The 16,696-nt window shown below is 34.4% G+C and overlaps 1 protein-coding gene across 2 annotated transcripts in view; it reads right to left on the bottom strand.

The window, feature by feature from the left end:
* Nucleotides 1-566: 566 nt before the first annotated feature.
* LOC137644822 (uncharacterized) overlaps nucleotides 567-16,696 on the bottom strand; it is a 25,753-nt gene continuing 9,623 nt past the window's right edge. For both annotated transcript variants that reach the window (XM_068377713.1, XM_068377714.1), the window contains exons 2-8: nucleotides 13,362-13,718; nucleotides 9,505-10,727; nucleotides 7,002-7,245; nucleotides 6,235-6,338; nucleotides 5,472-5,615; nucleotides 2,629-2,826; nucleotides 567-2,146 (exon numbers count right to left, since the gene is read on the bottom strand). In XM_068377713.1, the coding sequence (XP_068233814.1) occupies nucleotides 1,670-2,146; nucleotides 2,629-2,826; nucleotides 5,472-5,615; nucleotides 6,235-6,338; nucleotides 7,002-7,245; nucleotides 9,505-10,727; nucleotides 13,362-13,581 (2,610 nt within the window). In that variant the 5' untranslated portion in view covers nucleotides 13,582-13,718 and the 3' untranslated portion in view covers nucleotides 567-1,669. The remainder of the gene's footprint in view (nucleotides 2,147-2,628; nucleotides 2,827-5,471; nucleotides 5,616-6,234; nucleotides 6,339-7,001; nucleotides 7,246-9,504; nucleotides 10,728-13,361; nucleotides 13,719-16,696) is intronic.

The following is a 16,696-nucleotide window of genomic DNA, read 5'->3' as shown; positions in this document are numbered from 1 at the left end:
TAGCTATTTCAGGTAGGTTAATTCCTCCGGTAAGTAGATGAAGGATAAATTCTTGAACTTAAATAAGGAAACGTGTCTCGAATTTAAACAAAGTTCATCTAGACTCTTCTAGAGGGTGGAAGTTTTTCTCTCTGTAACGGCTCCTCGTCTTAATATGTGTTCGCGTTGTGTTTGTTTTAGTTGGGAAAGTTTTTTTTTATTGTATTTAATTGTATCGTTTGCTCATAATATACGTGGTACATAATCTACTTCTTCTTTGTAACACTATCTTTACTGATTGAAAATACCCCAACTTTTTAATATATTTCATTACTGTATAGTTATTGAAGCTCTATGAATAAACTCTTTTATATTTGTGTAAAAACAAGGAAAATAAGATTTAAATACAAAACTTGCAATTGGTACAGTGGCGTAGCTACGGCTTATCAGTACTAAGAATTTCGTGATTCTTCTCTCTCTCTCTCTCTCTCTCTCTCTCTCTCTCTCTCTCTCTCTCTCTCTCTCTCTCACCAAAATAAGAAAAAAGGGATTTATTTACATACTGCCATTATTACATTGGTGTGCCGTCAAACAAAAGAACTCTAACCCATGTTACAGAGGCTACAGCACTACCCATGACTAGAGAATAATGATTTGGTTTTGAAGTATCCTTCCCTTAGAAGAGATGTTTGTCATGGATAAAGTCTCTTCTACCATTACCAAGTGGAAAGCAGACACTGAACCATTATATAGTAGGAGTTAACCCTTTGAGTGATTTTTTTCGAGTATCTAGGTGTTCTTATGTGTGTGGGGAAAGAGGAGAATGTTTACTTGTTTACTTGTTTTGGGTTTAAATCCAAACACTCCACTGGAGTCGAGTGAACTACTTCTCGGGCGGGTCCATATTAATCATCTAACGAAACATTTTCATTATAACTTATACAACTCTTTGATTGTTGCATCTTCCAAATCCTATGATCTTGTGAAAAGTAATGTCTTTAGTTTCTTCTCAAATTCAATTGCTCCCTTTAAGCTAGAATATTCGGTGTATATGTTGGCAAATGAAAAATTGAACTTTAATGATTAACTTTGCTCCTTTGCGAATCTACTCTGTGTTCCAGCCATGGAATTCTCAATTTAAGGTCTCCATAGTTCCAGCTGACTGCTTATAGTAATCAAATCCGTAGGTGGATCATTCTTTCACATAAATAAATACCAGACAGGATGATAGGCCTAGTACTATCATTCTGCTGAATTCTTGTTGCCCCTCAAGATTTCAAGGTTTTACACCATCCCAAATAGTTCTTAATATCTTGGGATAACTTATATTTTCTACCTTTTAGAATAAAACTCGTTTTTAGATATTTTGATGAACCCTGTTGAAATTCTTTAATACGCTATTGTACGATAATGTTGGTATACGAGCAAATATAGAATAGTTTTACTCTATCTCTCTCTCTCTCTCTCTCTCTCTCTCTCTCTCTCTCTCTCTCTCTCTCTCTGTATATTTGATCAAATCGATGTTTGCTTCAATGCCCGGTTTATTTTGCGATTTAAGAATGATAGAACTGGATTGTTGAAGAATTATGAAGAAATTCCACCATAAAAAAAAAAACGGAAATGATAACATGTGAGGGAAACTAGGATAACAACTCCAAGAGCATGCGAGTTCAGTTCTGGCATGGAGAGTTTAATTACAGTTTTCATACTTGAGAAACTCTTCGAAGATATCAGATCTGATATTCATAAGACTACGGATAAAAATTGCAATAAACGTGACGTCTATGGCTATTCCAAGCAGAAGGCAAGCAAGGTTCACGGTCGTAGGATGAAATGGAGTTGTTTTAGGGATACTGTTAGCCATCCATGCGAAGGATCTGTGAGCTTTTCTTTGTCCTTTCTCGTCTTCGCTTTCGTCTGCATCAACTGTAGGCCTACTATCCATGGATTTTATTGAATGATTCGCGAGCGCTTTATTCCTAATGGCTTCTTCATTTGAAACTTTAATGATCTTGATATTGGTTTCACTCTTTTTCTTTTGCACGCGAAGACGTTGGAACTCCACTAGACAGTGGGCCACAAAGTAGAGGAAAAATCGGAGAATGAAGAAGAAGAACCAGACATCGATCGCTTTAGGAGATGCAGATCTTGGCAAGACACTGACAGACTGAAAAATAAAAAAAAAAAAAAAAAAGTCCTATAATGAGGGAATTAAAACTGTTACTCGCGCATATTTCATATTTATATATATAATATATATATATATATATATATATATATATATATATATATATATATATATATATATATATATATATATATATATATATATACCCTATAATGAGGCAGTTAAAACTGTTACTCGCTCATATTTCAGAATCATGTGTATAAAGTCAATTCTTTTTAATGACGCAGATTTGCACCGACTCGCAGGAGGGCCCTTTTGGCTCGGAAAAGTTTTCTGATGGCTGATTGATTGAACAAGATCATTCTAACCAATCAATATACCAGGAAACTTTTCCGAGCTAAAAGGGCACCGGTGCAAGTCGGTGCAAATGCACTTCATTAAAAAAAAATTGAGAATAGGCCTACATGAATAAATGCACGACTAGACCATAAGCCGGATAAAAACACTTAAAATGATCAAACCTGTGAGAATATGGATGCTACAACAATAAGTAACGAGAGGCAAGTAGAAGCCCTTTGGTAGAATTCATCTATGGGGAAAGCTAGGAATGAGAGTAGTCCTAGCATTTCCAACACTATACATGGTCCAAGCATCGTCAGAAAGAAAGCCTTATTTTTTCGCTCGATTAGCACGGCGATCACAACCTGGTCCCTATCAAACTGAAAGAAAGAAGCGACATCATTTATTATTATTATTATTATTATTATTATTATTATTATTATTATTATTATTATTATTATTATTATTATTATTATTATCATTACTTGCTAAGCTACAATCCCAGCGGAAAAGCAGAATACTATAAGCCCAGGGGCTCCAGCAAGGAAAACGGCCCAGTGAGGATAGGAAATAAGGTAAAATAAAATATCTCAAGAAGAGTAACTACATCAAAATAAATATTTCCTATATAAACTATAAAACACGTTAACAAAACAAGAGGAAGAGAAATAGGATAGAATAGTGTCACACGTAACAAATATTTGAAACCCCCTTTTGGGATCATGTGAACGACCTCTTTCTGCTGGCGTCGCTTGAGAATAGACACAACCTCATCTCCCAGTGGTGACAGAGGTCTGTTGCCCTCTCATTTCTGTTGACGAGGATTTTTTTCCGTCTCCTCTTTGTTCTTACAGAATGGCGGGAAGGTTACAGCCAGGAGACCGGAGCAAACTGCTTAGTAACAGAACGGACTCTTCCCTGGACACCCCTAGGAAAGATGGCACCTACCCCAGGACGCCAAAGGACCATGTCTTGAATCTTGATAGTATGCCACACCTAGTCGCAGTTCGAGGAGAGCCATGATCGAAGGCTCACGTCACTCGTTGTGCTAAGGGCACCCAAGCTAAGCTTTTGATTTAGACTTATACTTTCTTAGTGATAAGTTGAATTTAAAGTAAAATAGTCTCCTTTCTGTAGTCTTTCCCAGGTATTATGATGTAAATTCAATGAATGTGCGAGCACTTACTAATGATTATCGAGAAAATATAACATATAACTAATTTTTTAAAGACGCTACCCAGGATTTTGAACTTTGATAAAGTATATAACTGAAGTGCTCAAGATTGATTTAGTAGAATTTGTATTGAAATACATGTAAGTTTGAAAGATCAGATTCGCATCTGACTTATCCCGTTTCCTGAAATTGAAAACCTTTAGAAATAATTTGTCTGTGTTAGGACAATAGTGTGCCCGAGTGTACCCTCATGCAATGATATTAGTATATGTTAATTGATTAATCTATGTATTTTTAAGGATTTCAATGTTATATCAAAAGAAATTTAACACAGGGCGAGATCCTTCTTGAATAAATAAAAGAAATATAAAATTACGATCCTATTCACCATACATTACGAAATAAGACTTGATTGCAGTGACAATTTCAGCTTAGTACAGTGACTTTAAGAGAGAAGTACAATTTTATCCTGTAGAAAGTTATTACTCTTACCCATAGATATCTGACTCATTCCAAAGGACACTCCAGAATCAAACCATTGTTCTCTAGTCTTAGATAGTGCCATAGCCTCTGTACCATGGTCTTCCACCGTTTAGGGTTAGAGTTCTTTTGCTTGAGGGTACACTCGGGCACACTATTCTATCTAATTTCTCTTCTTCTTGTTTTGTTAAAGTTTTTATAGATTATATAGGAAATATTTATTTTAATGTTGTTACTGTTCTTAATATTTTATTTTTCCTTGTTTCCTTTCCTCACTGGTCTATTTTCCCTGTTGGAGCCCCTGGGCTTATAGCATCTTGCTTTTCCAACTAGGGTTGTAGCTTAGGAAATAATAATAATAATAATAATAATAATAATAATAATAATAATAATAATAATAATAATAATAATAATAAGTAATGACGCAGGTTTTAGTGAGGATATTTGTAGAACACCCTAATGAAAGCACACGAAACTAATTCGTGTAATAAGCTCAAAGCTAATTCTAAATTAAGACGGTTGTTAGCGAAGGCAACAATTGACAAAACATAAGTAAGTACTTTTTGTAAACAGTCCCTTGAAAACCAAATTAACTGTATGAATTACGTGCTGTAAGTATCCCTCATTCAATTATTATCATTATTATTATTATTATTATTATTATTATTATTATTATTATTATTATTATTAGCCAAGCTACAACCCTAGTTGGAAAAGCAAGATGTCATAAGCCTAAGGGCTCCAACAGGGAAAAATAGCCCAGTGAGGAAAGGAAATAAGGAAAGAAATAAACGATATCAGAATTAATGAAAAAATTAAGATAAAATGTTTTAAAAAAATTAAAAACATTAAAACAGATAATTAATATATAGACTAAAAAAAAGAGTTATTGCATTGATTACACACGACATAGTTGTCCAAAGGCCGTAAAAGACCAACCTTTTTGCATTTAATTTTTAAGAGATTCCCAAAAAGTGAGGAATCATGTTAGTAACTTAATACTGTATAGCGAAAGCAGTGAATTTATCGTTTTAGGTTGACGAAACATCTGAACGAATTCTTTACAAGATTGGTAGGATCTCTCTCTCTCTCTCTCTCTCTCTCTCTCTCTCTCTCTCTCTCTCTCTCTCTCTCTCTCTCTCTCTCTCTCTCTTCTTCTTCTTCTTCTTCTTAAACAACAATATTATAGCCCCCGCTAGGTTGTATATGCCGAGCAATCTGATCGAACACTACTGTATGTAGTAAGATCACAGATTACACGAAAATAATAGACGCTGAAGATTCTTGAAAATTTCCATCATAAAGCGCTCTGAATATTCTACTAAAGGTCTATAATTTAAAGATATATCTATAGACACTAATTCTACTTACCCGTGACGATTTTGGTACGTGTCTGCAACGAATCTGATACACGTCGTAGATGGGGAGAGCCTGGTTATCGCTTCTCACTCTGAGCGTCTCTTTATCAATCATTGGATGGTCATTCCCTTGTAACTTGATTGGTATCAGACAGAGCTGAAAGTTTAATTAACCTAATGAGATGATTTATAAGTTGATATAAATTCTAACCTAGTTTTCAGATTAAGATTTTACGTATATTTGTTACCCGATTTTCTGATTCTAAATTTCTCACGCCGCAAAAAAAGTTTGTGGGCACTTTATCGCCTTGTAGATAGGTGCAAAGCTTCTTCTTATCATTGTAATCAATCTTATCTTACCTGTACAATAAATAAATTAATTATGAATTTCTCAATCTTTACTTTTATCCCATTCTACCTTGAAATCAGGTAGGATAACGCCTTGCTATCATCAGTTTTTTGGCAACCTATTGTTGTAAGTTTGGACTTTTTAAAATTCTTCTTTCATGTGCAACCAGATTCCTGCGAGGATTTTGCAACGTACCTATACTTACGTCTAGTTTCATTAACTGTACTAATTTAGGACATGAAAATGTTCAGAAGTATCTTCATCCTTGCACAGGTCACACAAAATGATCTGCATATTTTCCCTTGAAACTTGCTTTTAAATTGAGCAAATTTAATCTTGTCTTCAATGCAAGAGTTGCCTTATCCAGACCCATTTCTCTGATATATTTCACTACAGAAATGTCAAAGTGATTTGAATTTTTGCTCACCTGAAAGTCGAAGGGAAACGCTTGGAAGTCGAAGTTACACTGCACAGTGATATCAACGGCAGTTATCATTTCAATAATAACGTTTTCCCCAAGAAATTCTAGGGCTGGAAGAAATTAAAGTTTATTATCTTTTTATTATTACTACCTAAGCTACAACCTTAGCCTATCTTGTTTCTCTTCCTTTTCTAAGTTTTTATAGATTATATGTGAAATATCTAATTTAATGTTCTTAAAATATTTCTTTTTGATTGTTCATTACTTCTCTTGTAGTTTGTTTATTTCCTTGTCTCACTGGGCTAGTTTTCCCTGTTGGAGCCCTAAGGCTTATAACATCCTGCTTTTCCAACTAGGATCGTGGCTTAGATTGTAATAATAATAATAATAATAATAATAATAATAATAATAATAATAGAAAATATAAACCCAAGGGCTGCAATAGGGAAAATACCTCAGTGAGGAAAGGAAAGACGGTAATAAAAATAAAACTATAAGAGAAAAAATTAACAATAAAAATAGAATGTTTTAAGAACAGCAATAACATTTGTATCTGTTCACATGTATACACAATTTTAATATTAATCTTTTTGTTAGCGATAAGTTATTGAATGGACACAATAAACAACTGCACAAAAACTATTAATCATTTATTATAAAAAAGATCAAGGATTAATCGAATTAAATAAAAAACAGATGAATAATTGAATTTTGTTTACAATTTGATTATGTAGTTAATAGAAATTGATGAAGCAAATAAATGTGTACGGTACCTTCAAAACTCTTTAGCAAAGCCAGAGTGCCATTTTTCTGAGGAGTGATTTTCAGCTTGTGAATCATATCCTTCGTGTTTATTCGAAGGTTTTCTTCGTAGGTAGCAGTGAGGAAGTATAGATATGGATTCCATAGCTCCTCTAAATACTTGGTGTTCAGGATATTTGTGGATCTATTATAAGTTATAAGATTGTAAAAACGTAGTCGCTCGTCCCGCCAACTGAGAGATATTTGAAACAACACCTAAAAAGAAACAATACAAAATTATGGAAACGTAGTCGTGAGTTCCGTCAGCCAAGGGATGTTTGAAACAACACCTAGAAAGAAACAATACAAGATTATAGAAACATAGTCGCTCGTCCCGCGAACTGAATGATATTTGAAACAACACCTAAAAAAGAAACAATACAAGATTATAGAAACATAGTCGCTCGTCCCGCGAACTGAATGATATTTGAAACAACACCTAAAAAAGAAACAATACAAGATTATAGAAACATAGTCGCTCGTCCCGCCAACTGAATGATATTTGAAACAACACCTAAAAAAGAAACAATACAAGATTATAGAAACATAGTCGCTCGTCCCGCCAACTGAATGATATTTGAAACAACACCTAAAAAAGAAACAATACAAGATTATAGAAACATAGTCGCTCGTCCCGCGAACTGAATGATATTTGAAACAACACCTAAAAAAGAAACAATACAAGATTATAGAAACATAGTCGCTCGTCCCGCCAACTGAATGATATTTGAAACAACACCTAAAAAAGAAACATTACAAGATTATAGAAACGTAGTCGCTCGTCCCGCCAACTGAGTTATGTTTGAAACAACACCTAAAAAGAAACAATACTAGATTGTAGAAACGTAGTCGCTCATCCCGCCAACTAAGGGCTATTTGAATGAAACAACACCTAAAAAGAAACAATACAAGATTGTAGAAACGTAGTCGCTCGTCCCTCCAACTGCGGGCTATTTGAAACAACACCTATAAAGAAACAATACAAGATTGTAGAAACGTAGTCGCTCGTCACGCTAACTCAGTTATATTTGAAACAACACCTAAAAAGATACAATGCACGATTATAGAAACATAGTCGCTCATCCCGCCAATTGAGGGATATTTGAAGCAACACCTAAAAAGAAACAATACAAGATTATAGAAACGTGGTCATGAGTCCCACTAACTAAAAATAAACAACGTTAAATGTGATAATTGCAACCAAATCTTTTTCTTCATCTTATTCCGATTTCTATATTTGCAACCAAATATGGGTATCTATTGACTAAATATTATGACAGGTAGTATGTTGGCCAGGGTACCAGCCACCCGTTGAGATACTACCGCTAGAGTGTTATGGGGCCCTTTGACTAGCCACACAGTACTACATTGGATGATTGGATCGTTCTCTCTGGTTATGGTTCATTTTCCGTTCACCTACACATACACCGAATAGTCTGGCATTTCTTTACATATTCTCCTCTGTCCTCATACACCTGACAACACTGAGATTACCAAACAATTCTTCTTCACCCAAGGAGTTAACTACTTCGCTGTAATTGTTCAGTGTCCACTTTCCTCTTGGTAAGGATAGAAGAGACTCTTCAGCTATGGCAAGCAGCTTTTCTAGAAGGAGGACACTCAAAACTCAAACCATTAACCTCTGGTGTTGGGTAGTGCCATAGCCTCTGTACCATGGCATTCCACTTTCTTAGGTTAAAGATCTCTTGCTTGAGGGTACACTCGGGCACACTATTCTATTTTATTTCTCTTCCTCTTGTTTTGTTACAGTTTTTATAGTTTATAGTGGAAATATTTATTTCAACGTTGTTACTGTTCTTAGAATATTTTATTTTTTCTTGTTTCCTTTCCTCGCTGGGCTATTTTCCCTGTTGGAGTCCTTGGGCTTATAACATCCTGCTTTTCCAACTAGGGTTGTAGCTTAGCAAGTAATAATAAAGATAATGATAATGATACGGAAATATGAACAATATACGATACAAAATGCTTATGATGGTATTTATTTATAAATCTGAGGCTAGTTGCAGTTCATTTAGAGATAAGAAAGAGTGGCCCGTCACAGAATTTGTTGTATGCCTACCATCATGTATGAATTAGCATAATTTTTACCTCTATTCATGTTAGCTCTGTTAAGCAGTGTAAGGCTTACTATAAATATAATTTTGTACAGTAAAGGAAAATCTAAATAAGCAATGAAATACAAATTTAACTAAGCCATTATAAGGAGTAAAAAAGGAATAATAATTCCACCTTTTACACTAAGAAGTAAAGATGTGTCCCTGATTAATGCTATGATTACTTTACCTGCGTAGGCCTAAGGCTTGCTAAAAGTCTAGTTTTATACAGCAAAATAAAATTTAAAAGAGCAATGAAATCTAAATTTAACTCAGCAATTAAAAGAAACTTAAAAAGGGATTAATAATTCCACCGTTTGCACTATGAAGTAAAGATTGGTAAAGAAGTAATGTGTCTTACCTTAATTGTATTATCATCCCCACCAATACTGCGAATGAACTTCATCCACACATCTACGGATACTCTTCGATCTCGGGGTGCCTGCATTTTGAAATAAGTCTCATCAGGGCCAAAGAAAATCTCACAGGTAGAATCCTCGTCAGAAAGGTCGAAACAGTCTCCCATCTTCCCATCACAGCGTTGACTGATAGGGATGCATTGACCATTGTTGCAGGAAAACTCATCAAAACTGCAAGTGGAAAGACTCAGGAGGACGGTATTGTTATCCTTTGTATGCCACTGTCGTCGACCTATGGGGTACCCATCCTCGAGAGCGATTTGAAATTGCATATCCCCTTTCTTCGTCTGTATCTGGAATGAAGAGCCTTTCCAAAGACCTTTCAGGTTTCTTCTGGATTCCAAGGTTATGCCTTGGAAGCTTTTATCTTGTTGAATGGCAAATTGGTTTTCATTTGTTAAAGCATTGCCTTTAAGTCTCAGGAAAATCCCTTTTGGTATGATGCACATGAGGTTTACGGAAAATTTAATACAACCCCATTGGATCATATAAAACACGCCTTTATTTTTGTACATCATGGGACACCATTGTTGCTCTAAGTTTCCAGAGAGGTTGCGAGAAGACATCTGCATCCAAATATCTCCCTTTTCCTGGACATCTGACAAATTTTCTTTCACTATTTCCCTGTGTTCTACATTATCTATGATTGGTAAAGTTCCTCCATAGCCAGTGCACATCATGAAGGCTTGCCGGTACGTGACCTTTACTTTAAACACGAGCAGTGAGAAGTTGAATTTCTTTTTCAAAAATTCACTGTGAACACTAGACGTAAGGATTTTCTCATTGGCATTTGGGATGACGTCATCAATCTTATATGGATAGTAGCTAAAAGGAAACTCTGCAAAATTTCCCAAACGAACAGATTCAATCTGATCCTTAGTTAGCAGTCCCTGAAATATCTGTAGTGATGAAAAGTACCCACAGAAGTTGGTTGAACCTTCAAAATAACTCGAGGTTATATTGACAAATCTAGGTGCTATAAGGTCGTCTGGAGTTTCTGAATATTCTTGAACAGACGAAGAACGAACAGGTAAGCCATCGTAAAACAGCTGTATGTCTATCCCTTGGACGCAGACGCAGATATGACTCCAAGCTTGCAGCTCTGTGATTCTATCCAGTACAGTGAAACGTCCCACTATTGATATGGCAAGGCTGCCCTCTAGTACTGGAATAAAACAGGAATTTAGAGAATGCAAGTCTTTGTGTATAGAATAGTTCTGAATGTTGAAAAAAAAAAATTCTTATACATTCTCTAGATATTCATTCATTTGATCTCAAAAGATGACCTCTGGTGCTGAAATAAAACAGGAATTGAGAGATTGTAAGTTTTTGTGTATAGAATAGTTCTGAATGCTGAAAAACACCCTTTTTAATACATTCTCTAGATATTCACTTATTTGATATGAAATGATGATATACATTTATTATCATTATTATTATTATTATTATTATTATTATTATTATTATTATTATTATTATTATTATTATTATTATTAGCAAAGCTACAGCCCTAGTTGGAAAAGCAAGATCCTATAAGTCCAAAGGCTCCAACGGGAAAAAAAATAGCCCGGTGAGGAGAGGATACAATGAAATAGATAAACTACACGAGAAGTGATGAATAATCAAAATAGGATATTTTAAGAACAATAAGACCTTGGAAAAAACTCATCATACATATATGAAATTATAAAATCTATCAGTATGTGATCAGATTCACATAAAAGGTACCAAAAGGGTGTAAGACAGACCAACAGGAAGTCTGGGAAAAGTAACAATGTCTTACAATGAAGAAAAAAAATCCAGTAATGTATCCTTGACAGTTTCATTGGCAGTCTCTCTCTCTTTTTTTTTTTTTTTTTTTTTTTTTTTTTTTTTTTTTTTTTTTTCTCCTTCGTGGGGTAGTTAAGTTTACCCACTTCCCAGAGTTTAACACACTGTTAAAAATGTGCCGTAAATAAAGCGGTAAAAATACAGGAATAAATGTTGCCAAGCATTCATCGTTTTTAAAATCGGATATATTGACGTTAAGGCGTGATATTGCGGTCACCAATCCGTAAAAGATAACAAAGTAGATTAAAATTTACGGTCACCTTTATTTTACTGAAATACGGATGAGAACAGTTTATTTTTACTGAGAATTTCTTATCAAAATTACGGTTTGCTCTTTTAACAGCGTAGTTAAGTTCACCCACTGTCCAGAGTCTAACACACACTTGAAAATTTGGCATAAAAAACTGCAAAAATCCAGGAATAAATGTTGCCTGGCTCTTTGCTCCTCTGTAATGGCAAGCGATAGGTTGCATGATATGTAGGCCTACTGAGCATACAAGTAAGTCAGTACCTCGATTATATTTTTGACTTTCAGACGAACAACAACATTTATATAGTGAACGGAGATTGATTTTAATATTGATCATTATCGAAATAGACGAAATTGCACTAAATTTCAAAATAAGATTGATTTGCTTCCTATGAAAGGTCTTCTTCTGCCGGTAGCCTTGCTGGAACCGAAACTAACTTTAGCGCAAGGGGGTTGGGATGGCGAAATCCGTGCCTAGTTAGGGCTGTTGTAAAATCAACATTCATAAAATTATGCATAAATACTAAAAATTCCTTAATTGGTTAAAAAAAAAAAACAGCTAACGGTTACGCAATGTCAAAAAAAGAATAGCTGCCTCAATCTATTGTAAAGAACGCAAACGCAGTAAGCTCAAAAGTAAACAATGGGCTTAGCCGCTTAGACAATGAAACGTGATGTTCACATTTTAAGCATACAGAGAAAATACCCAAAATAGCTAACACTCGACCAATACCCATAGCGAATTCCAGTTTCCCCAGAAATCAAAGTATCGTATAGTAACGGATTTTTTTTTCTTTTTTTTTTTATTCTATAGCATCCTGTTTTTCCTACTAAGGCTGTAGCTTGGCTTGTAATAATAATAATAATAATAATAATGATAATAATAATAATAATAATAATAATAATAATAATAATAATAATAATAATAATAATAATAATAATAATAACAGCTGACCTGGAGAAGCTCTAACTGGGTGCGTGATGCCTGAGGTTTATTTTGTAGTTTACCCTCTCAATAATCTATAAAATTTTCTTCGAAATAATTAGCCAACATAAGAGAGAATGTAAGCTCGTGAACCAACATGGCACGTAGGCTATTTAATGTAGATTAAGATCGTAAATAGCTAATAGACATTAAAACTAGAAATTATATGAATTGTAGCACAAGACTTAAAAGTGAAATAAACAGTATATGTTTAGAGGTAAAATTATAGTTACGGACGGGACAACATTATTACCAGAAAATATATGTTTTCCTGTAGTAAATAACGTGTTTTAACTGATTTTGAAAATAAGTGTCATTTAAGAAGAAAACGTACGATTTTCTATAAGAAACACCTGTTTTTTTTAGTAGAAAATCTTGTCCTGTCCGTAACTATAATAAAACCCAACATTCTACCGATAGTAAAACACCCTAATATAACATCACTAGGTTCATCCAATAGAATACTAGCCTACCATTTTAAATGTTATTTCTAAATATAAAGATAAAACGGTATTGTTTTAGATTAACCTTTTTATCCCAAAACTATTTTAACATTTGTATGTGTGAATTTAGAGTAAAATAGCTCAAAACCCATCTTTTACCGACATTCTAAAGCATCAGAAACGTTCAAAACACTTATAATTACATCATGTTCAGTTTTTAAAGCCGAAAAAACTATTGTTTTACTGTAAAAAAAAATACCGATAAAATATTCGGGTAGTACGAAAACTTACAACTGAGCCAGAAAGAGTCGGAATTTAGATAAGTTGAATACTCGGACCAACATGTCGGTTTCATCCAAAAACAGAGGGTGAATTGCTCCATCGTTTCTTCGGGCAGGTCGAAATGACCCAAAACTCTGACATCGAATCCTCTAGAATCTTCATTGATAGCCAATACCTCCACCGTCAGATCTTCTTCAGTGTCTCCTGATGCAGCAGCTGCAGCAGCCATTTTCGTGGCTCTAGAGTTGAACTCTGCGGCTGCATCTTTCAGGATGTTCGCGTCTTCTTCTTCCAAATCGTAGCTTCCTACGTTATGATCCAGATCTCTTTGAAATGTTGATAAGTCCTCCGGTATTCCATGGGGGGCTGAAACAAGCATAGTCTTTTATAATATAACCTCGTATCTATATACTTGCAGACAAATAAGAAATGTACTTCAAAAGTTCAAACTTGCAGCAAATCAATTTTAATGTTGTTACTGTTCTTGATATATTTTATATTGTTAATTACTTTTCTTGTAGTTTCAATATTTCCTTTCCTCACTGGGGTATTTTCCATGCTGGAGCCCCCGGGGTTATAGCATTCTGCTTTTCCAACTAGGGTTGTAGCTCAGCAAGTAATAATAATAATAATAATAATAATAATAATAATAATAATAATAATAATAATAATAATAATAATAATAATAATAATATTTTTTATGCTGAACAAGATGACATACGTCTTTTTATAGTTTATATATGAAATGTCTGCGTTAATATTGTTACTGTTTTTTTTAAATATTTTATTTCAATTATTCGTTACTTCTCATATCATTTTGTTATTCCATTATTTCCTTTCCTTACTGTTTGAGCTCCTGGGCTTATAGCCTCCTACTTTTCCAACTAGGGTTGTAGCTTAGCTAGTGATATATATATATATATATATATATATATATATATATATATATATATATATATATATATATATATATATATATATATATATAAACAAAATAATTCTTACCATAATTCATAGCTATGAAAAGAATAATGATAGGAAAAACACTAAGGACAGAAAAAGGCAACATAGCTACGAGAGCAAACTAAAGTAGAATATACACTAACAAAATGTAAGAAAAAAGAAATGGACATGGGCAGGACATATAATGAGAATTACAGACAACAGATGGACATTAAGAATAACAGAATGGGTCCCTGGAGATTATAAAAGAAGCAGGAGAAGGAAGAGAAAACAATGGATCGACGAACAAAGAAAATTTGCGGGAATGGACTGGCGAAGAAAGACCATAAACAGACGCAAATGGGATGACATGATTGAGGTTGTTGTTTTGCAGTGGACTAGTAACGCCTGATGATGATGATGAGGATCAAGATAGTCTTGAAATGCCATTTTGTTTGAAGTATAATTTCCAAAAGTGAGTACATCTTGCGGAAAAGTCCTTTAGAATGACGACCAAAAAAAAAAAAAAGAAAAAAAAATTGTCATAATAAATAGAATGTTGTCGAAGAGCATTTTTAGTTACAAAATATTAATCAGACTCATTTCAACGTTATAGTGAATTATAATCAACTACTGTTAGACACTGCGCAGAAACTAGAGCCTATATTTCATTTAGGTATGGGGGAATTTGTTAAGTAAAAATATTGGGTCATACAAGAAAACGACATTTTGCGTTTAATGGGGGAAAACGTTTTGTGAATTTCATTGATTTTCAAAGGTTCCAATCTTCCTAAAAGCTTACTTTTTTTTTTCTAACATCCGTTGTGTGCTGACATCAGCATTGAATTATTGATCTAGTGAAGAATTAACAGTGGTAGGTGGCAAACAGAGTGGAGAAATGCAATGGGGTAGAACTCTTATTTTACATACTTCAAATACCAGATGATGAAGGGGCTCAGTCAATAAAAAGGTTTTATATTATTTATAAATAGGATCAATTGGGGGCCTATGAAATATTTTTCAAGATTACCAGTTGGTAAATAATTACTGGCATTGGGTTTTCTATGTAGTACAGTAATGTTCCTAGATGGAAAAAAAGTAAAGAAAAAGACAAGAGGTCTGTGAAAGCGATAAGATGAAAATCATTAATAGATATAAGAAAAAGGGTAAATGTTCATGTACCCTCGTTTCAGTTTCTTTGACTGAGTTATCAGAATTGATCGTCCAAAATATCTAAGAGAATTACCACATATTGTGCAACCAACTAATCGTCCTGACACGAGAATAGTTACAGATGGTTTCAAACTATCAGAATTTAGAAGCATGTTTACAGTAGGCTCTAGAGCCTTTGAATATGTGGCCCCAAGACTATACAATAGGCTTCCACGAGACATCCGAATAATTGAAGATATTAAGACTTTCAAAACGAAACGGAAGACTTTCTTATTCTGTGAGTGTTTTGACAGTGATGATCAAATAGTAAGCTAATAATACGCATTGTGAAATGTTAGATGTTCCTAAATGAACATCATAAAACGACCGTGGAGGTCCTGTAGAGAGTAGGGTTCCCCTGCTGTACAGTACCAGATAAGCAGCCCTTAATGTAAAGTAGTTATCTACATTCAACAACAAGAAATTAAAACAAAAACGAAAGGAATATCCTGAAGAACTCCACCACACACTAACTAAATAAGAATAAACAACAGTATGCCTCACGACACGTATTTGTCAATTAATATATATATATATCTATTGTTAATTGATGTAGAGCATATCGTAGGCTGAGTCCAAAGTTTGCTTCTAAAATATAATTGGATCCTATGAATTTCTTCGGGAGTGGTAAGGGACTTCAGGTCTTCGGTAACAACAAACAGTCCTCTCACAGGTTTAAAGGCCGCTCAAGAATGGCAGAGGCAAGGGACAGTGACATTGCCCTATAGAGTAGGACAATGATATATACATACTATCAGCGCCCAAGCCCCCTCTCCACCCAACCTAGGACCAAGGAAGTCCAGGCAATGGCTGCTGATGATTCAGCAGATAGACCTATAGCCTCCCCCAAACACAATCATGCTTATCTCACAAGGATCGTGAGGTTGTAGCGACCAAAGGAACTAGCGAGTTTGAGCGGGACTCAAATCCCCGTCTGGCGTTCACCAGTCAGGGACGTTACCACATCGGCCACCACATTAAAGAAAATGTAAAAGGTAAGAGTTTATGCTTTAGAAGATAGAAGCGTTTACAAGGAACAGACAGAAAAGTCCAAAGGATCTTTAAAGGCATTAAAGCAACATTTAATAAGTTTCATAAATGGTTGTCTCTCAAACTATATCAGTTCATTAAAAGTTTAGTTGGTTTGCCATATCTTCAAACTTTTTTTTTTTTTTTTTTTTTTTTTTGGA

This window comes from Palaemon carinicauda, chromosome 8, assembly GCF_036898095.1.
Source record: "Palaemon carinicauda isolate YSFRI2023 chromosome 8, ASM3689809v2, whole genome shotgun sequence".
NCBI classification, from domain to species: domain Eukaryota; kingdom Metazoa; phylum Arthropoda; class Malacostraca; order Decapoda; family Palaemonidae; genus Palaemon; species Palaemon carinicauda.
The sequence above is the reverse complement of the archived record's forward strand: the minus strand, read 5'-3'. Positions and strand labels throughout refer to the sequence as shown.